Source organism: Melospiza melodia, chromosome Z (assembly GCF_035770615.1).
Source record: "Melospiza melodia melodia isolate bMelMel2 chromosome Z, bMelMel2.pri, whole genome shotgun sequence".
Lineage (NCBI taxonomy): Eukaryota > Metazoa > Chordata > Aves > Passeriformes > Passerellidae > Melospiza > Melospiza melodia.
The window spans coordinates 42056089-42078803 of NC_086226.1; the positions used below are offsets into that span (position 1 = coordinate 42056089).

The following is a 22715-nucleotide window of genomic DNA, read 5'->3' on the forward strand; positions in this document are numbered from 1 at the left end:
CTCTTCATCTGTATAGTTCAGGACGCTTGCATTTCTTGTGACTGCTTGTCATGATGATTTTCATTAATTGGCTTTAAAAAGGCGTATTATTGACAACTCTGATCTTTCTCATTCCATCGCAGGCCACTGAACACAAATATATGTAAATTCTAAACACAATAGTGATATGATACTTATCAACAAAGCATTTAACAAACCTTTACATAAATCATGATGACAGAACTTCAAACTCATCAGACTTGGAAACATAGGAATTAATTTGTTTCATTTCACTCATTTAGAGAACATTTCAAAGTAATTTTACAAACTATTCTTCTAGCAAGTTAATATTAAGATGACACCAGCAAAATATTGTGCACTTTTCCTTGCAGGTCTAACATCAAATGGTAGTTTAACATCATGCCTGTTGGCAGAATTTAATGCAATAAATCAGAACACACCAAAATGTTTATGTTCAGCATTGACCCCAGTAAGTCATTAGAAGATTAGTACCTGCATCTGTGCTTTCAAGAGCTGTTGGGCTGTAATTTTCTCTTTCAGCTGCATCATTTTTTCAATTCGTTGGTTAACTTGTTGATCTTTCTTAAGTTCATTTTCATAAAATTTAGAACCCTGAAAGAAAAAAAATCACAAAAACACTATGTTTCTCTTTTTTGTCTTTACCTTGTATTTAAGCAACCATATTTGATCTTTAAATAAAGAAAACATAAAACACAGAGATGGTTTCTAATGCCTGCTTTGGATTTTCATATAAAAATACACAAAAAAGCCCACTGGTTCTTTATATCTCTTCAAATGACACACATATATTTCTCCCGCTCAAAGGAGTTTAAGGAGTTATTAAGAGAACTTTGTATGTTTATTTAGTCTAACACCTGGCAATAAAAATTTTGAAAGAATAGATAAAAATCAAACTATTCTTTGCAATATCTCCAAGGTATGGAGTACAAAACTCTAATAAAAATTTATTTTAGCATTTTTTCATACTTCCACATAGCTTAATAAATATGGAAATATATAATGACGTTGTATAAGTCAAATTCATTTGTAATGTTGAGTATTTTGTTGGCCATTCAATCTTGAAGGACACTGTAGAATTACAAGCTATTTGGAAGAGGATGATGAAAACCAAATGAGTATAAAAAAAGTCCTGTTGCTCTCATATTTGTAATTGTTCCTTCAAAAAAAGGCATGAATACAAGCAGATGTAAAAAAAGAAAATAATCATGTACAGAATGTGTAATGTGAGTTTCCCTCCTGACTCAGAACAAAGAAAGGAGGGCATATAATGAAGTGGAAAAGATAAAAATTCAAAAGTAGGAAATAAAATGTTTTTCTTGCAACATGTCTTAGCTTACAAGTGAAATAATATTTGCAAGAAAAGACTTATTTTGAACTTCTTGGTAAAACCTGCAAAAATGAACACATCTTTAGGTCAAAGTGTCTAACCACCAAACTGTCACTGATACCAAGGATTCAGTCATAGACAAGTCAGATTCAAGCATTTATATAAAAAGCAAAAATATCCACTTTCATAATAACTATAAAAAAGATGGCACAGCTGTAATATATCACGTTTCATTAGAAGAAATATCTAATTAAAAAAAAATTAGGGTGTGTTTTCTTTGAATGTCAGATATGCCCTTTTATCTTTTCTCACCTATGCCATCAAATATGACTTGCTGAGACTCACTGAAAGAAATGAGTACTAAAATGTAGGTGTGGAAAGCAACACAATTCTTGAGATCATAAGTAAGTTTTAATTTTTTTTCCATTTATTGAAGTATTTCACAGTTGAAATGCCATAAACCTAGCAGTACAGCTGCGGGTAGTGTCTGTAGGTGTCATTTTAAAGATTATAGAAAAGCTTAAGGAAAATAATCAATGCTTCTTTTTGGATTTTTTGATGTGTATCTGGCAATTATAAACTCTTGCACTTTTTTGATAGAAATATATTCAAGTAGTTAGATGCCTATATGTCAGCTTTGAAAGCCTATTTTACAGTTCATTCTCTTTCATACCAGGAAATGAAACAGTAATTGCTGTAACAAAATATTTTATGTAAATATCATTATCTGTGATATGTTTGACAAAGCACTGCTTTCAAGAGAGAGTGAACACAATATATAGAAGAAACAACTTATCAATAAAAAGTTTGATAGCCTATAAAGTCTCATCAATGTGAACTGCAAGCAAAAAAAGGAAAAAGCTTGCTACATAAGAAAGGTTTGCAGCACGTTTTCACTCTCCTCCTTTCTCCCTCTGCCCCACCACTGCAGATCACTACAGAGCAATATTAGTCAACACGGAATGCATGAGGAAAACGTCAAAGCACATAATCTTGGGCCATGATGACACCAAATAAAATACACACTTGTGCAAAGAAAAGTAAGAAAACCCTGACTTTCTCAGATAAAGTGTTACCCCTATACTGTTCTATTGCAACTCTCCAATAACAACCAGGATGACCAGTATTTCAATGGCTTGAAGAGTTGTGAGGGCCTCTGTGATCTTTAGTATAAAGCTGTACACTACTGGCCACTTCTCTTGAGTACTGAGAAGACAGTGACAAAGACAGGCAGTAAAAACTCAATTACATCAAATTCATCAGTTACAGGAAGGTGACCAAAAGAAGTAAATCTGCTTGGCTGATTGATTAATGATGGGGTGGACAAAAGGAACGGAAAGGCGGAGAAAAAGAGGAAGCTGCAGCCTCCACCACTACCTCTGACAAATGCTGCAGTATTTACGTACTGCTTTGGACAAAAAAGGAGCACTTAAGCATATACTCAGTTGTCGTCCTCCATGTCCTTGTGGATGAATACAACAATATTCTAAAGTTAACTAAACTATGGCCTTCTCCTTCCTCCCCACATATAAATTTCTTCCAAGAAGATACTATCCATATACACACGTGAGGGATACAACTTGGGGAAGGGAGGGGGAGGGTTTTCAAACACTGGACGACAAAAAAAGCATTAGGAAAAAAGTAATCAAACCAACCTTGGTAGCTTCCATGATGATTTTATTGATTTTCTCCTTATCCAAACCCTGCATTCCAGCTTTGTTATCATTAAGGCCCATTCTAAGTAGAAGTCCATCATTGCAAGAGCTGTTAGAAACTTTTTTCATGTCGTCCATTGTATTTCTTGAAAACAAGTACCTGTTTTACGACTTAATATCTGAAAAAAAGTAATAAAATATTTATGTTTCAACTGAACAATAATTAGATTTTAGTTTTATTTATCATAAATACGAAGACTTATATTCTTACAAAGTAGCTGACCTGCCACACAGACCACATCAAACTACCTAAAACTCTATCAGTGTTTGGATACAGTTTTCTTATTAAATTAAAACCATTTTCCATTAAAACCTCCCTTACAGAAATAGCTGAGCACAGAGCAGCCTCAGGTAAAGGCTAGTACTTTAGAGGAAGTGGATTATATATTTTTATATGAATGGACATTCACTATACCTTACATATGAACATGACATTTGTACCTGTGCATTATCCTGTCAAATGAAACATTACCACCTTAAACACAAAATACTGCCCTCTATTACATTAAAAGAAAAAAAATTACAATATCTGTAAATAGAAGAAAACCACCCGTCATTTGGTCATCATCCCCACTTGAGTCAACCTGTAGAATCCTTTCCAGTAATTTCTAGCTCAAATTCAGGATCTTGTTTGTGTCAAAACACATATTTTAAAAACAGATGGCTTCAATTAAAAGTTTTGAATAAAACCCTAATTCAGGATAAAATTTGTGCACTTTTTTTTTGCCATTAATGTATTGTGTCATGGTATCCAACTAGTGGAACTTACCAAGCCCTTGTTACTCAACTACAGTCACCTGTAATTTCTTATACATGCAGATATTTCTGGTATGTCAACTTCTGACATCTTCCTTTGTTCTTTATGAAAGTAAATTGTTGAATCCTCAACAGGCTCTTATTATATGGTTAGCTGTTTAGTTATTAACTGATCTCAAAAAAATAAAGAAAGCAAATTTCATCTTCTGTACCATGAAGCAATGGTCTTATTTAGTCAGATTCAAACAGGCAGACTCACAAAATAGTTTAAGTTGGAAGGAACCTTTTAAAAGTCACTATGTCCAACCAAGGGACATCTTCAACTACATCAGGTTGTTCAGAGCCCTGTCCAACCTGCTATCACATGTTTCCAGCAATGGGGCATCCACCACTTCTCTGGCAACTGTGCCAGTGTCTCACCACTCTCACTGTAAAAACACATCCGATCTACACCAATCCTCCTCAATAAAACCATTACCCCTTGTAATACTGCAAGAGGCCCTGTCAAAAAGTCCAAGTGTGATAAGGCTGTAAATTATTTAACATGTATTCATTACTGAAAAAGCATACAGAAACCATTTCTTCCTATCCCAAGTCACTGACTCATAAACCACTCCAGTTTTACTGTCATGCAGAATGGACATTCAATCGTCAACTTTACACTGCTCCCTGTGACAGGAACCCTTGCTATTTGGAGAAGCCCCACCCTTTTAGGCAAATACACCAGTTTTCTTAATCACAAAATACACAAATCAAAGAGTGTGTCATTTTTCCTTTAAATGCTCCTTTCCCATGCCAGGACTTAAGTGGGCCTCATTAGCAACCAAACACAAGAAGGTCATTATGTGGTTTTGCATTTAGATGTGAATTTCTTTACTAAAGAACTACATGAATAACTTCTAAAAAATAATGACGGCAACATTCATATTTTCCTGAGGTCCTTCTGCTGAAACATACTAGCCAACTAAAGACAAGATATTAAAGAAACCCATGTTTACAAAAAATGTTCTGTCAAAAATATCTGAATTTCAATCATATGCTATTAATTCATATTACTGTTAATGGTGTCTGCTGAAAAATGCAAGATCAGTTACATAATGCTGTCTTTATATACAGTGCGTTGTATTACAAAGAACTTAAGTCGATGTAGAGATCAGGACCCTTCTCTTAATCCTTTAGTAGCAGTTGAGCTTCTGGGAATAGGAGTGGCTTCACAGCATGTGTATTTATCAAATAAAAGACTACAATGCTTAACATTTTCAAATATTTTTTCGCTGCAGTAGGACAATCTCTTACAGTTAACATACACATTTATCAGAACAGGTTTGCTAGACTTCAATCAAAGCAAAAAGCACTGCATCCCAAACAACATTCCAAATTTCATCTCATGCTTATAAGCACCCCTGTATAAACTAGCTCCCAGTAATTCCACTGTTACTGGCAATCTCTGGTAAGTAATGAGCAACATTTCCAAGGAATATTTTCATCAAAGTAAATATCCCTTCACTATTCTCCCTGCTTCTTTTATCATCATTGCCTTCAAGAAACAGGAATGAACACAAGATTGCTTCCTTTTCTCAAAATGTTTTTAGCTGTTCCTTATTCCTGAAAGTGTCTTTCTCCCTAACATGTACAGATCTTTCCCCTTCCTTATTCAGAGCACTCTTAAAGGCTCAGTTTATAGCAGAGGCTTTAAAAACTAATTTATGTTAGTCAAAAGAAAGTCTTCTCTATCTCATTGTTACACATCTAACAATAAAAAAAATTTACGATGATAATCACACTGATTGAAAAAATAATTGTCATTATAAAGTCTCATAAATGGTGATCACCTGGTGTATTTCATCTTTTCAGCTTATTGTGTGGAACAAAATATATTGCTAGACTCAGATAAGAAAAAGTATAAATCAAATAATATCTTAGCAGAAATTAAGAAGAAAATATGTATCTGAGGACATGACATTTGTTGTCCACCAGAGCTTACAGGTGTACAGAAAGGAAAACATGAATAACATGTGTTACAATTTCCACCTGCTTAATATGAAGAGAACCTAAACATTATCTTGGTTTCAAATTAACAGGTCTGAAAAAAATCCATAAAGTATTTAACACACTGAAATTAATCACAATGGCTACAATAAGACAAATGATACAAAACTGTCAGATAAAATCAGTGCTCATTTGCCACAGGTGAAAATGAAAAAAATTAAATGTAACAGAGAAGCAGCAGAGTTTTAAACTGCAAAATGTGAACAATATGTCAATGTAGAAATGTCTTAACTGTTTCAATTAGGATAGAGAAAACACTGAGCTCGTGGTGACAATTTTTTCGCTAAAAAATTTTGGAAAAAGTGGGTAAGGGACTAGAATCTAATGAAACAGTCTACACAGAGTGACATACTTTTGGCATGCTGTTACCTCAAGAAGCTGTTGCAAGACAAAGCTGCTTCCTCTAATACAAAAGATGACATTGCCCTCAGTATCACAGTGAGCAAGTAGTGTGTGAAACCAGAGGAATCTGTGAAGGCAGTCTTTAGCAATGTACTACCCTACTATTCCTGTGACTGGGGAATTAGGGGAAGCGGGAAAATCATATGTAAGTGGAAGGAGGTAACTTTCCAGTTGCTAGGGAAGGATTTCTAAATGTAAAGACTTTGGCAGTGAGTGTCAACGGTTAATGTTAAGCAAACCAACAAACAAGAAAAAACATTGAGAAGAACCACAAAATACCATTACTGTGCAGAAAGTTCCATGAGTAAGCTGGCATGCCTAGAAGTGGGAAAAGATCACTAATTAAACTGTAATCAAGCTCTTCTAGAATCAGGCACAGAAACTAAACTATTAAGACAGGGTTAGACAGTATTTGAAAGTGTCAAGAGAAACAGCAATAAAATTAGAGCAACAATTTAATTTCAAGTGCCTTTACCTCCATTCAAAGATAGCATTTTTTAGCAGTTGATTGAACCAACCTAAAGGAAATTACTTGTATTTGATCCTGCGCAACTCTTCCAGCTTGTCTTCCTTAAAGATCTTCCAATTCCAGCAACATAAACTCTGTATACAGTATGAAAAGTTAAATGCCTTTAAATTGCAGTTTCCATGTAATAAAATAATGCAAAATATACATTTTGCATATAAATATAAACAATGCAAAATATACATTTATAATATATATAAGAATATTCAGCTCAGTAGGCGTAGTGCTATTATGTACATTATTAACATTTTCAAAATATGTTAACAGTTCATCTTTTGTTGACCATGTTAACGACATGGGAAGAACTATTAAGGCTGGAAAATGACACCAGTATGGAAAAGCTTGAAAAATAATTTATTTGCATACTGAATTATTGCTCAATGCATGTAAGTTGTGTACCTGTCCTTTTAAATAACATCAATTCTGATATCTTTGCTATTGCATATTCTCATGACAATGTGAGCTGCAAAGAAGTTACTAAGGAGACACAATTGTCAACTGAGCCCAGAGCTCAAAAACTGAACAAAGGAATCAAAACATATAGGACTGTCTTTTACACCCTAATTATCCTAAGTAAGTCTCCATGTTATGCAAAAAGAATTGAATAAATGTTGCAAATAGCAACACAAATATTAGAGACTCTTTCCCAAATTTTCTTTTAATTATTATCCTCAGGATGCCTAAAACAAGCATCTAAATTAAATATTTTTCTTAATTTCTGTAAAACTCATAAAAACCGCCAATAACATTGCACCAAAATCTGATACATCATTTACTCTAGCAAGAGCCCAATAAACTACCTATTTTCTCTCAATTAATATATTTCAGAGATTCCTTTATTTAAAGGCATGTTCAGGAAAGCATATCAGACTGTCCTTCTAACTATCTGCTCAACGCCTATTAGCCACAGGGGGCTTGATTTTTACTAGGCTTGGCTTCCTGAAAAGACTCCTGTCAGTTCTAATCCTGTAATGATTTACAAGAAAAGACCTGGCAGAAGGAAGTGCACAAGAATGTTGTCATTTAATACATATGCATTAACATACATGGTGTTAACCACATAGATTCCCAGCTAGTCTGTTCAAAACTACTGTTTCACTATTCTCTCACTCTCAAAATATAAAACAAACAAGTTCTTTAGAAAAAAGAATCTTTCAATAAAGATGTAGTATCTTTACAAATGTAATAAGCCAGAGCACACGATAAATTAATACTGAAGAGAAAACTGGGCCAAATTTATGGAAGTGAAAATTCCAAGTGCTCAAGCTGACACATATGAAATGAGAGAACTTTTAAAGTAGCAGATGACTCAGCATTTTACAAAAAGATAAATCCCATACAAGCACCTGGAATTAGCCCTGAAAAAACAAGGTTCTGTACACTCACTGACTTTTAGATGTAACAAATTACAGGCAAATCCATCTTTTTAAACATTAAATAATTCATACTTAAACAGTTAATAGACATTGCTTCTGACAATGTTCAAAAATAAATGTCAAAATATTTTATGACATTCACCAAACTGTCTGAATATTTCCTTGCTTATGTGAAGAGTGACCCAAGTAAAACAAGTGGAAGACTCACCCCCTATCAATTTTCTGTAGGCAAGATGCAAAGCAATTCTGTTCTAAATTCTGCTTTCAGTTTCTCTGTCAAAAGAAACCTTTCAGTTTCTCTGTCAAAAAATACTCATGTCTTTAAAACACGTACATTTATTTGAAGAGTAAAGAACCATGGTATCTTCTGCCTCTATCCAGTATTTTAAATGACCTTTTCAATTCAAAGATTTATCTCAAGTCTTAAACTAAGTTTTCCTTGCACTTCTAGATTACTGAAAACAAAGGCTTTAGTAGTTTAATCCATAAAGAAAATAATGAAGGAACTGAACACTCATCACTAAAAGCCACACCAGAGGTAGTGTAGTTATCTGCAACCTGGTTTCTACAGACATATTTAGTGCCAACAGATTCATATACCTTTTTTTTTTGTTTTTTTAACTTAGAAATAAAAGCCTAATACAGTGATTCACAGAGAGCAAAGCTGTTCTAGAATAAAGTGTCTGAATCATTAATATTTCTGAGTCTATGCTATTAGGCAATACACTGTGGCATAACAAAGTTCCTTTACGGATCCTCCTAAGAAAAACAGTCTTAAATTTCAGAACAAACAGAATGCTAAACATGAACACACAAGAAAGTGGTGAGGATTCTGTTTTAAAAACATAAAATTAACACCCTAAAATAGAAGGTATGGGAGTGGAAAAAAGATACATAAAAAGGGCAAAGAAAAAAATAGATATTCATGAAGTTACCCACTTGACAGCGCTCATTATGACTGACATTCCAAGCAGCAAAACACAGCACTCCCGACTTTGGTACTACAAGTAGCATACACAACATTGATTCAGAACACTATCTGTTACGCTGTTCCAATAAAGGTGAGGTTTTTATACTTAAAACAGTAATTTGCAAACTTCTTGCAATCCCTAAGACTCCAGAAGGGGCACAGACTGAGTACAGGGACACTTGCTATGAAAGAACAAACACAGCAATAAATCACAAAATAACGGTTCAGTGGAAAAGGTATAGGAGGAGCTAAAGAGGAGAAAGTGCATCTGGATACCAGTATGATTTTCTACATTTCCTATGCTTTGGTTTGTATCCTAGATTGGTCTTGGCACAGGCAAACCTGATTCTTTTAAAACAATACATAACTGGAAGACTGCTTTTCCAGAGCACACCTGCTAAACTACAATTGTTAATGTAATGCCCTCCAAGGGATCAAACTACTGTACTCTGAAAAAAACACCTCTCAGAACGTGTGTAAGAACTTCAAGTCCTCAGCACTAAACCAGTCCTTTACAAATCTACTCCCACTGCACCCCATGGCTGCTGAAAAGGGTATGGCCTTATCTCATTAAGAGTGACAGACAATATGTTATGCTTCTAAAAAACGGTCAGAACATTGGAAAGAAAGGGTGATTTACATAAGGTATTCACAATTGCTATACAGCTTTTGGAAGAAGATAAACTGGTGACACTGTGTTGAAAAACAAGATACATTGGGAGCGTGTGGCAGATGTTAACAAAAATCTATTACCTAGCATAGCCAATGCATTATATGAAAAGCTGAAAATGCAAACCTTTAAGCATTCAATATTTTTTCACTTGAAGTTTGTAAAATGCTAGCCACAATTAATCAACAAAACAAATACTCTCTCTAAAAAGGATGGGTATGTTTGTCAAACGACCTGAAAAAATATCTACCTGATGCATTTTTAGTATGTAACACTTGATTGATTCAATGTTCTGGAGGGGGAACAGAAAAATCAAGCTTCATCTGCAACTAAGTTAATAGAAAAAGCATGACAGGAAATGTCTGTGTACATGCTACTGCCACTGCTAAAAGGACTTGCTCAGACATGTTTCTTCAGCTCCTACTCCTGAAAGGAAGTTCATTCAGAATTTAACTGGGAAAACACTGGCTTTACAGGTAATGCCAACTAACTTCAACAACATATTGCTATTGTTCAACAACATATAAACTATTCTCATACATATCAATACTTACAAAGCCTGCTTGACAAATACAATACATTAAAACTAACTCTAAGGAGAAAAAAAATGCACTTGGTTTCTTCCCAAACACGTAGTGAATCAAAAAACATTGGGTTTTGGCAAATTGTCTAAAGCAGCACTCACAGTAGACTTCTGTAAAAGTTTTTTTCCTGTACATTGCAATGATTATGCAAATATTAAGATGTCTATGACTATTTTTTTGTTGTTTTATTTCTAATAATTTAGGACACTTACGCTGCCTTTTGAATTATTCTCAGTTTTGTCTTCATTGTAATTATCTTTATATCTGAGAGTTTGTGCAGTATGAATATTATTTAACTTTTAACTGCTATATATAGAGAATGCATATAAGTAGATGTGACAATGTTCTTTAAAAAAAAAAAATCCTCAACGGAAACTTTCAAACAGCCTAACGGGAAAATTACACAATATGTCCTAAGGAAGAAGTCAGAGAAAACAGAATTGTGCAGCACTGCTCTTACAACAGAAACAGAAGTGTATCTTCCCAAGCCGAAATTTCCTCAACCAACATTCTTTAACACACTTTTCCCCCGCCCAAGAAATCAGGAGAGAGGACATGAGTTAGTACAAACCTTAAGTCTTTCCCAAACCACTACATTCGCTGTTCATAAACCATGAAGTGACAGGTACAGCACAAATGGGGGTTTTTTTCCCATCCTGCAAATACATCTCCACCCGTAACTATCGACGAAAACACATAGTTCAGACTAAGTTGTGGGGGGGGGGGGGGAAATCACCCTTTCTCTCCCCAAACTACGAAAGCAGTCTAATAAACGGAAGACCGGACACGCGTAGAAGCTGGCAGCAGAAGCGCTGAAGCGCTGACCCGTCACGGCCGCCCTGCTCTGCTCTGCTCTGCCCTGCCCACCCCACGCCTTGCGCGCCGCCGGGGAGGCAGAGCCCGGACGGCTCCGAACGGCTCGCCCTTCCCTCTCGTTCCCCTCTCCTTCCCGGCACCACCTCCCGCCCCTTCCCGCCGCCTCCACCATATTTGATTAGCGAAAAACTTGGCGCTCAGCCGCCTCAACTGTCCTCCGAGTCCCGCCGGTTTGAGGCGAGCAAGAGAGGCTACATCTCCTCGCATTGAAAGCGGGCAGAGCCGGAGAGACCCTTCGCCTCGCTAAAGATAAAGTGAATACCTCTGCACAAACGGCAAAGCAAACATCGCCCCGGGCAGCACCGTCGCCCTTGGTAGCGGAGCTCCCCTCCCCCGGGGAACTGAGGCGATACTGCCGGCACCGGAACGACGAAACCAAGATGGCGGCCGCGTTCCGTCGGAGTGAGACTACATCTCCCAGCACGTCCTGCGGGCACGGGGGAGGGGCAATGGCGCTCGGACTCACGGCCGTGCGAGCCAGGACTACAACTCCCGCGGCGCGCCGCGGCGGGGAGGAGTGCTTGTCGATGAGTGCCCGCCTCACTTAAGATGGCGGCGACGGGAGCGCGCTGAGCGGGTGCCCAGCAGGCGGACGCGCGCTCGCCCCTCCTCCCCTCGCTGTCCCGGTGTTGTGGCTCTGGCCGCGGGCGGGGTCTGAGGGGCCGCGGCGAGGGGATCCCGGGGCTGCGAGCCTGGTTGCCGGCCGGTCGCTGGCAGGGACGGGCGGCGCTCGGTGGCGGCACTCGCTCGAGTAGAGCCCGGCGCTCCGGTCCCTTCGGCAGAAGGAGGCTACTGTGGGCGGGGGCCGCTCCGGCTCTTTCCCAGCTCGGCGGTGGCTGCGGCTCCGGTCTCCATGTCGGACAACCAGAGCTGGAATTCCTCCGGCTCCGAGGAGGACCCCGAGACCGAGCTCGGACTGCCTGTTGAGCTCTGCGGGGTGCTCAGCAAGGTAAGCCGCCTCTACCTCGTTCCTGCGCCTTGCCGCCCCCCCGTCTTCCTCGCTGTCAGGCCGACCGCCCCAGGGGCTCGGGCCGAGGGGCCCGGTGGCGGGGGGGCCGGACGGCTCCGCGGGCGGCGCTGGCACGGCCGGGGCACCGCCACCTGACGGCGGAGCTGCTGCCAGGCAGAGCCGCGGTGGCGCCGGGCGCCCCCTCCCTCAGCCCCGCCGCCCCCTGCGGCCCGGGGGAGCCTTTCTTCGAGCAGAGTCGCGGTCCCCGCCGCCCCCCGAGCCCGCCGGCCGCACGGCGCGGGGCTCCGGCAGCCGCGCAGGGAGGGCGTCTCCCCCGCGCCTCGGGCTCCGGCCGGAGCGGCGCCGGGCCTGAGTGTCGCGGATACCCGGGAGCTCCCGGAGGTGCCCGCAGCCAGTCGTGTTTCCTCGGGAGCAGGCACGGCTTTGAGTGCAAGTATCAAAACAGGGCATTGAAATACTCCTGCGACAAGAGATAAGGGGAGGAGAGGAAAAGGAAAATGGCTATACGGCTTATTTCCCCTTTTAAAAATAACCGTAGTTATTTTCTCTTTTATCGCTGGAAATAAGGTGGCTTCCGAGCATGTGCTGGTTTATACTGGAAAATTTTATTTTCAGAAGTACTTTAGAATATTGTATTACTTAGTTTCATGCGGATATTTTATTTTTTTATTACAGAAAGTATATTCAGAATAACGCTGAAAATTCTAAGATTAAAGCACTATGTTTTGAATTTTTTTTCTTGTCCTACGCAATAAGGCTAGGCACAAGCCAAGGTAGGAGGCGCGGGGTACAGAGATCTTACACTGCCCTGAATGCGTAGAAAACAGCCATAACTGAGTTCACACTGTTGTGAGGGACTTTGTGAACTCCTTCCAGGCTGGATATGTTTCTAACCCCAGAGATAAGAGGACTGGTTAGTAGAAGAGAAGGATCTCTGCTCCCGTTTGTAAGATCTTACCTAATAGTGGATGGTGAAAGGAGGGGATGAGATGGATGCGAGATAGAGTTAGTTACAATAAGAGATTTTTGTTTCGTGTACTTTTGCTGTTTTGTTTGCTTTTTTTTCACAGCAAAGTTTTCCTTGGGTAAGATGCTTCCATCGTTAGAAGGGAAGTAATTTATGGGATGTAATTAATTTTTATGTTAGCAAATTAAATACAAAGTCCAGGTGCTTTTCTTAGTGGCGTAGCAGGTGAAGCCATACCTTCAGACATTCTAGCCGAGGTATGTGCAAACTTTTTACTTTTCTGGATGATTATGCTGAGTGTAGCAGAGAGTATCTTTCCCATGAGAACCCGGAATTTAATCTGAATAGTCAAGTATGACGAAACCTGTCTCAATGAATATGATTGAGGGGTAAGGTTACCTTTTGTTAGTTGATACCTCAGTAATTATTAAGGTAAACTAATTTAAATGGAATGGTAGCATACTGAACTTTCTACTAAGGAAATACCTATTTTTAATATCTTACTGTGTATAATTAAATTCTAAGATCATAGAAGTGGGCTATGGTTCACTGTGTGAATAGTAGTTTCAGTAGTTCTTGCCTTCAGTAAAGAGAAACTGTGAAGGTAATGGAGGAATTTGGTAAGAGAAACTTGTTAGGAGTGTGTCCTGCTGGTCTTTTGAAATGTTTTGCAACTCTTTTTTTCCATTGTATTTCCTGCTAATGATTTTAAGGTGGATACAAAGAAAGAACTTCAGTGGAAGAGGCTTTCAGGAAGCATGAGAATCTAGATGCTTGGAAAAACACTGGTCTTTTCCCTGTCAAAACCTCGTGCCTACCCAAATATACTTAAAGGATGGCACATGTGGATTGCAACAGCAATGCAAGATTGCAACAGCAGATTGCAAGATTCACTGCTATGTCTCTGTTAACTTTTCAGAGAACAAAAGGTCGTTTTCTTTGGGTTTCTTTTCCCCAAGATAACTTCGGACTCTGCCTTGTAGATCTTGGGAGGAGTTGGGAACATGAGAGATAGGAAAAGAGGAAGGCAGGAAATAATACAACTCTGACTGCTTGTGCTACCACTTCATGCACCAAGCACACTTGAGGCTTTCTTTAAGTAATGCTGCATTAGCAGTTAGATGTATTAAGAGATGAAAAAGGGCTTTATATTTTAAGAGCAAATCAAGATCTTGCTTACATTTGAAAATTGTTAAGAATTTCTTAGCTGCAATTGTTTTCTTTAGACCTCATCATCTTATTACTGAAGTTAACATGTAATTATGGAGTATGTATTAACTAATGTATGTAGTATGAAGTGGCAATGAGACTCTTAGTTGACTTTTCCCTCTCATTTTTTAGATTACAAAATAATGAATGATGGATAGACTTAAATGTTAACCAGAGTTTTTCATGAAAGAACACTTGTCAAAATCAAAGAAATGCTTGTATGATAAGATTGATTCCAATGCTTTTGTTTCTATTTTTATCAAATGTATGACATTTGCACCATGATGGATTAATAAGTATCAGTGTATTGTCAGAATTATTGGTTAGTCCTGATTTTCTATTAGTGTCAGATGATTCTATGAAGTTCATATGATTCTACAAAGTGTAGTCAGAAGAAGTGTTGCAAATGTAAGAATAGTAATCAGAACTTTCAGTCACTTTTTACTAGATGTCTCTAGAATTAATCCAGAATTTGTTCCCAGAATATTGATTTTATTCAGTATGTGAATGTGGAGTCCCTAGAAAAAATCTGAATATGATTGGATGTCTGCTATAACCAAGTATCCTCTTAGTGAAAGTAGTTAGAATGAAAGCCTAAAGCAGTATCTATGGGCAATATTAAATTAATAAAGCACTGAGTCCCCTAGGTATTACAGTAGTTATTTACAGTGCTGTGGGATAATGGCATGTTTGTATTTATATGAAGATAACTTTATATCATATTTTATATAAAAGAAATTATTCCGTGTTCCACTTGTCTTTTGGCCTAGCTCCAGATTTTAAATCAGGTGCCTAAACTCACCTTAGTCATTAATGGTTTTTTTCTCCCCTCCCCTGCCAGCAAGTTTATTTCCTTTATTGTGACTGGCCGTGGCAGTGCAGTTGGAGTCCAGACATCTCTTGTCTTATTGACCCTTCAAAACAAATGGTTTTTGGTTGTTTTGGGAGTTTGTAAAATTATTCTAGGAGCTCTGAGGAGAAAAAAGTTTCTCATTTAAAAAGAGCTTGTAAAAATAAGCTACCTGTTCCTTCAGGTACTCAAAAGCCTAGAAAACATCCATTGTTCTTTTATTGTCGTCTTATTGTCGGCTGATCTCTGGAAAATTTTTTACAGTGGACCAACTATATTCATGGGTGGCAGGATCGATGGGTAGTTCTGAAAAGCAACACTCTCAGTTATTACAAGTCTGAAGATGAAACAGAGTATGGCTGCAGAGGCTCTATCTGTCTGAGCAAGGCTGAGATTACAGTAAGTACAATTTTATTATTGCCATCATTCCTGTTTTGAGGTGCTAAATATTTGTGTCTGGTGAAAGCAAACATGGGTATGGCAAATTCTTTAAGGTCATCTGCTTATGACAGTGGCATCAGTGGAACACTGTGGAGCAGGACAAGGAATTCCTAATGCTAAAACAAACTCTTTTAATTTGTGGCTTCAGCAAGCAACTTTTCACTTCTTACACTAGAGGGTTTTGTGGGTGGATAGACTGTCTGGCTCTGAAGTGTGCAAAGTTTTTTACATGGTCAATTTAAGACCCCCAACCAGCTTCCCAGAGGAGGTATCATCCTTCACAGTCTTTGCTCTAGAAAGAGGGTAGTGGTTCTTTGAATGTGGTTCTTGACTTTCTGAACACAACTCTGTAGATTTCCAAAAGAAAATGTTCGTTTCTGTGAACAAATGTTCTTCTCTGTTCTTCTTTCTCTGAACAAGTTAATGTGTTGCTGTTTTTGTCAAATGCTAAAAGAAGGTTTGGAATAGACTAGTAAGAGTAAAGAACCTCTGTATAAATGAGCATTAGACTAGTAAGAGTAAAGAACCTCTGTATAAATGAGCATAAGTGTTATGAGGAGTGGCTGAGGGGGCTGGGGTTCTTAGGCTGGAGAAGAGGAGGCTGGGGGGGGGGACCTTATGTCCTCTTAAACTATCTGAAAGCAGGTTTTAGCAAGTTGTATTTCAGTCTCTTCTTCCAGGTAGAAAGTGGATGGATGAGAGTAAATGCCCTCAGGTTGTCTCAGGGGAGGTTTAGATTGCACAGTAAAACTGCTTTACAGAAGGGGCTGTAAAACATTGAAACAGGATGCCCAGGGTAGCAGTGGAGTTACCATCCCTACAAGTGTCAAAAAAGGTGAGGATATAGGACTTGATGGCGTGGTGAATGTGGTGGTGCTGGGTTGATGGTTGGACTTGATGACATTGGAGTTTTTTCCCAACATTTATGACTCCATGAAAAATCAAAAATAATTATTTGCCGTAAAAGATAAAGAAAAAAAAATCTATTTTTTGGCTTTTAGCATTACAATACAGTACATAATAACATTATGACTAATAGTTATCAAAAAGCATGCTGTAATCTTTCTGCAATACCGTTAAATAGTCTGTCCAGTTATGTGATTTAGAGTAAAAACAGCCCGACTTCCACATAGCACACAAATAACTAAAGTAGCAGTGTTAAATCTTAGCATGTATGTTCTTATTCCACCAAAAATGTGGAATTTTTTCAAGTTGAATTAAGGATGATGAACAAGAAGTATTCTTCCTTACTGGTAATCAGCTTACAAAGAGATTTTTATTTAACACCTTTTGGTTTAAAAAAAAGAAGACTGAATTGATTACATCAACCAAATATATTTTGGAGAAAAGCATGTGAAGAAAAGGAGGTTTTTACATTTAGATATCTGGCAAGTATTGTAGTCATCTAAAAACTTAAACAGTTCATCTAACGTGTTTTATTTTTTTGAACTGTTTGTGCTTCTAGAACTTTGTCAGGATGGGTTCTCACTGAGGTGTATTTATGGCAGTCTGTTGAGCCTATGATCAGAACTTCAAAAAATCTATTAAGAGGCAAGAGCTTAGCATGCCAAACTAGGCAGGGAGAGGAAGATGTTGGCAAGGATGTAGCCAAAGGGCATCTGCAGGCATGCTGTACAGCACATCTCCAGCTGTGGTGGTGGAGTGAGGGCTTAGAGGGATACCACCATTTCTGCTGGAATGTTTTGATACATGGCAGTTTACGAAAGGGAAGCAAGCTGGCAAGCATGTCTTCAGACTAGGATGTATGTAACAGTGGAACTTCTTACGGGTAACTTTTTTTCTTTTTCTCTCTGGCACTTGTTAGATCTGGTAACTTGGAGTTGAATTGATGCATCTGTTTTTAAGTTCTTTAACTTCTTGAATACGTGGAGAAAGAATTAAAAGCATCCACAGTTCTAAAGGTTAATCGTGTATTTTAGTTCCATTTTTGTTCAGGCTTGTGCTTTGTGAATGGTATTTGACAGTTCAGTTGGTAGATGGTATTCCTGAAAGCTAGTAAGTTCCAGTTAGTTATATCTAGCTGCAATTAAAGTTATTGTTTAGAAGTTGAGGAATACCATTGGATCATTTCATGTCTCTAGTATATAGAAATATACTTCTGAAACTGTCTTGTAATTATTCTTTGTTTTTCAGAGGGTGTACTTGAATGCCAGAGTTTTAGCATTGATGCTTCTGTACCATTGATAGTTGTTCAGTAGCAAATTGAATATTGTATTTTGTACTCATGTTAAAACTTAAGTTTCCAATCAAAAACTGATTATGCTCAAAGATAAATGTTAAAGGCATTCTTCCTGAGGCACATGGTTAATCTTTACTTCTGTATTCTTATAATGTCTTCAGTAACTATAACTTTCCAGTATGTATTTAAATGCATAGGAAAATACCAATAGCTGATAAAATAAGTGTTGAAATGATAATGTGTGGAAGCTACCTTTGCTCTCAGTGGAACTTACAATTTACTGAATGATTAGTAATTGGTAATGAGGGGATGTCAGATTTCTTATTGGCTTAATTCATTTGCACTGATTTGATGTAGTTGATATCTTAATCTTTAATATTTTTCAACAATCTTTCACTATACTGTAAGTTCAGTTTCTCTTGATCTTGCTGATCCAGAGTCAGACACATTAACTACTTCTGTCTTAACCTGTTGTATTTCAGTTAAGTTTTCTGTAGTATTAGATGATGTTGATAACTGTAATGTTCTCTTGTAGGAAAGGGTAGCTGGATTTTCATGAAGCTTTCTTTTAGGCACTTGGTTTAGGTATGCATGTTTGAATACGATGAGGAATGTAATGATTTTTTGTGCATAGTTAACTCTACTGTTACTATAAAATGACCACATTTTGTTAACATATAAGCATAAATTTGGAAGTTTGCTGTCACTGAGCAGTATTACTGTACTTTCAGCAATGAATATGAGTCTAGTTATAAGCCGTAGTATTAATTGAGATATGAATATTGTATGCAGAACCCCACAGTTGCTTCTGCTTTTGTTGTATCATTTGTATTTTACTGGGTAGGGATTGATAGATAGTTTTACGGGAATATTTTGTAAGACAGTCATCTCTTCCCTTTATTTGATGAAAGAATACTAGTTAAATTAATGCTTATTAGCATAGCTTTTTTGTGTGCTTCAAGAGCAAAATTATATTGTCATATATCCAGAACAGGTATGGCCATGTGACAGTAACCTGTCATTGAATGAAAAATACGGGATCTGGTTAGATTACTATGACTGAAAACAGCTGATTTCTCTGGAATAGAGGAACAAAGGATGATTATTTATTGTATACTCACTGGATTACATCAAGTAAAGAACTAGCCAAATGAATTAAGTTTGGGGAAGGATGATGAAAGTCAGTATATGATGCTAGGTGACTTGCTTTTATGCACATAAGACAAAACACCTCAAAGGTGTTTAATTGGTTTACAACCGGCTGGAGGCTGAAACTGAAGGTGAAAGTTCTGCTGTATGGTCAGTGGATGAGGTGAAATTATGCATATTATAGAAAGTTCATATATGGACAAACTTAAGCTTTGTTATATTAATCTGTGCATACTAAATTAGTGCTGTTGATGGTAGTCAGTGCCAGTTGGTCTTTATTAAGAATACCCTTCTTTATCTTAAAGTTTTGTAGTTCCTTCATTCTTGAAGTCAGCCTTCCAGTGGGGAATTCTGTATACAAGGTTAGAATGGATGTTCATTCTAACCAGTTGTGTAAATGTGGGTCCTTGGGGCATGGTTGTGGAGAGGAAGGTTTGGGTCTGTTGTTAAAAGAACAAAATAAAATGCCCTGTAGATCTGGAAGTCCAACTTTCAGGCAACCTGGTTCATAAGCTTGTGCTGTCTTTGCTTTGATTGCTGTGTCTGTTCTTACAGTGCCATTGCTGTGTCACTTCTTACAGAGTGACTTGCACTAATTCATGTAGTCACGGCATGATAAATCAAGAGTAAAATGGTATGCTCTGCCCCCACTTCAGGCAATCTAAGAGGAAGGCCAACATTGATTTAATCATGGTAGGAATTTATATTAATAGATTCTCAAATCTCTTTATAGAATTCTTAATAACAAAGTGTTTATCTGATTAATTCTAGGGGGTTTTGCCTGGTCAGAGTAGCTCTTCTGCATGAATGTGTATGGAGGATATTAAAAAATGTTTAGAGAAATGTAATGCTTGGTAAAATTTTAAGAGTACTTAAAGTCAGCTGTGTGTGAACTTTGTAGTTTTTGTCCCTAGAAGTGACTAGCTACACAGGAAGAGTTCCAGAAGCTTATGTTCCAGCTTAAAACTTCAGCTTTTCTACTGATAAAATCTATATTTGCCATGTTGATTTAATCCAGTGATTGATACTTATCTTCTTACCTGTGTATATTATTTATGTAGAAAAATCTTTTGGTTTTAGTTGCTCAAACCATATGCAGTAACTGTGATGCAATGGTTTTCCTTGGCTTTGGTTATATGCAATGGTATATATGCTTATCAAAACCTTTATGGAAACTTGGTGCTGGTTTGTAGTTTGGGGTTTTTGGAGTACTTTGTTTTTTTATTGTGTTGTAAAGAGACAATTAGACAGCTCTATGGAAATGCCTGAACTAGGACTGTGCGATAAATTCAGATTGCATAGCGGAGAATAAACATGTTTGTTGGGGCTTTTTATTTCCCAGAAATTGGAAAGCGCAGTTGCTTAATGAAGGCAGTAATGACATTTTATATTAATATAAAATTGCAAGCCAGCCATTTAGATTTAGAATGAACTTCTAAAAGGTGTGGGGGTTGAGTATCTGTTATGAATATCTGGAGCTCAGGAAAAGCAAGAAGGTAAGAAAATGGAAGTCAGTGTCTGAGGGACAGCTTAGTAAATTTTCTTAGATTTTTTTCCTTCCTAAGTAGTAGTAAATTGTTGTGTAAAGAACTCCATAAAAATTCATTTAATAAATTAGGACAGATGGAAACATGTGTTACTTTTAGTTTACAAAATGAACAAGAACACCGTACATGAAAGAGCTAAACTGGCAGATCTCAATTTTAAATTTCTCATTTCCTTGTAGTCTGAAGAGAGACTGCCGTGTTTGTATCCAGTAATCAACCACTAAAAATAAAAATCTTACTCCACTTCTTAAAGATACGGTTAGTTGAACAGCCTCCTTTCCTCACTCTAGTAGTATTTCTGTTTTATTTATAACATGATACTGACCACCATTAATAATGCAGCACTTGTGAGACAAAGTACAAATTGACATTTTTAAAAATAGATTGACCGGTTAACATAAACTGCTTCATGTGCTTATCAATTAAAACACATGCAGAACTTTCCTATGAATTTTTTCACAGAAACGTCAAACCCTACGAAACTCTAAGTTTTATAATAAAGATGTGTCTTTTTAGTTGAAGGAGATGTCAGTGCTAGAGAAGTGTACTTAGTAGCATGAAGAATCATATCTTGCAAAGCAGACTTTCAAAAAGTCATCTTGACATTAACAATATATTGATGTGTTTCTTTTACACTTTATACAATGTGAAATCTAACAGTATTTTGGACTCAGTTGATATGATATTATAGAGAAGTGGTATAGAGGAAATAAAGTTTGGATTTACTTTTTTTCTAGCTACTGTGTCAAAATTTTATCCTGCTAAGATACCTGCTTATGGTAAAAGAATGCTGTAATTGCAGTTGGTATATACTCTTAGGTTTGCTTGAGCTTGTTGCTGGTTAAGTAGAATGGGAACTGATGGGTGTTAGTTTTGGAAAGTTTTTATTAAAAGGCTAAACCATAAGACCATGCCTTGGGCAGAAACACTAGCAGTAAATTTGTAGTAATTGCTGATTGCTTGGATAAATATTGTTTCCAACTGTCTGAGGCTGGAAAACAGTCTGGTGTAACATGACATGATGGGCATTTAATTGAATAATTGATTTTTTGTAATTTGATAAAGTATTTTCTCAGCCTTAGTTGCTACTAAAAAAAAATTACCTGAGTAAACTAAGACTTATAAGTCCTAACCAGGTCAGGGTTTATTTAGGTCATGTGGCAATTAGTACTGCTTGGCTTTGGTGTGTGTCTCAATCAAGTAGTTAAATCAAGACTGGTGGGAAATTTCGGCTAAATGGGAAATGGACATTCTAAATAGAGGCAGATGTATTTAGGAATACTTAGTCATATGTGAAAGGCCTGAGGTGATTTTGTTCTGGAGAAGAAAATGCCAAAGAGCCACAGGATAGGGAGGAAGGGAAAGGGAGTAAATGCCTAGGAGATAATGAGACTGGGCAGCTGCTGGTGTGGCATGTGGAAGTTCCTTGAAATACAGGATTTTCCTGGACAATTAGCTTTGGTATTCACATCCTTTGTACAAATTTGTGTATGCCTCTGAGTTATCTGAACCAGCCATTGATGGGTAGATGTGAAATGAAAATGTGTGTATATATTGAAGTTCTGTGAAGGGCTGATATCCTGGTCAAGCAAAAAAGAATTGTTTGGCATGGTGGAGAAATGGATAAGTTCTTCTGTAGTGTGTATTGAAGAAATTAGGTCAGAAATGGAAAAATACACATCCAGATCAGCTCAGTGAGCCTGTTCTTTGTACTATGATGCAGGTTCTAAAATGATTAAGATGTAAAAAAAAATACGATGTACATTAACAGATATCTTACGCTTAATATTGCTGAAGAATTAGTTTTTAGTATTTGAATGTAATCATGTGTTACCACACTCTTGAAACTAAGGCTGTAATCCAGCAGTATTTGTCGTTTTATTATCAGAGAGAGTACAGTTCCACAACATGACTTTTTAAATTAAGATAATTAAATTCTAACACTGTTCATTATTTGACATGCACTTCAGGGTTGTAATACTTGCCTGTGGATCAGTATATTGGAGCAGTTTCATGCTGTGGAGTATTCTTGCAGATGTATACCAAGTCTTGAATAAATTCAGTGTTTTAGGTATTAAAGCTATGATTTTATAGCTCAGCAAATTTTTCT

At 37.5% G+C, this 22715-nt stretch overlaps 2 protein-coding genes across 8 annotated transcripts in view; one reads left to right on the forward strand and one right to left on the reverse strand.

Annotated features, from left to right (window-relative positions):
* POLK (DNA polymerase kappa) overlaps window positions 1-11672 on the reverse strand; it is a 33602-nt gene extending 21930 nt beyond the window's left edge. Inside the window, exons 1-4 of one of the 6 annotated variants that reach the window (XM_063180526.1) lie at window positions 11535-11659; window positions 6789-6873; window positions 3004-3182; window positions 493-612 (exon numbers count right to left, since the gene is read on the reverse strand). In XM_063180526.1, the coding sequence (XP_063036596.1) occupies window positions 493-612; window positions 3004-3141 (258 nt within the window). In that variant the 5' untranslated portion in view covers window positions 3142-3182; window positions 6789-6873; window positions 11535-11659. Of the gene's footprint in view, window positions 1-492; window positions 613-3003; window positions 3183-6745; window positions 6874-10967; window positions 11094-11534 lie in introns of those variants that run through there. The other 5 variants (XM_063180524.1, XM_063180528.1, XM_063180527.1 and 2 more) reach the window with 5 other exon arrangements.
* A 274-nt stretch (window positions 11673-11946) lies between these two features.
* The window catches only part of CERT1 (ceramide transporter 1), a 76287-nt gene continuing 65518 nt past the window's right edge, over window positions 11947-22715 (forward strand). For both annotated transcript variants that reach the window (XM_063180956.1, XM_063180957.1), the window contains exons 1-2: window positions 11947-12221; window positions 15533-15667. In XM_063180956.1, the coding sequence (XP_063037026.1) occupies window positions 12126-12221; window positions 15533-15667 (231 nt within the window). In that variant the 5' untranslated portion in view covers window positions 11947-12125. The remainder of the gene's footprint in view (window positions 12222-15532; window positions 15668-22715) is intronic.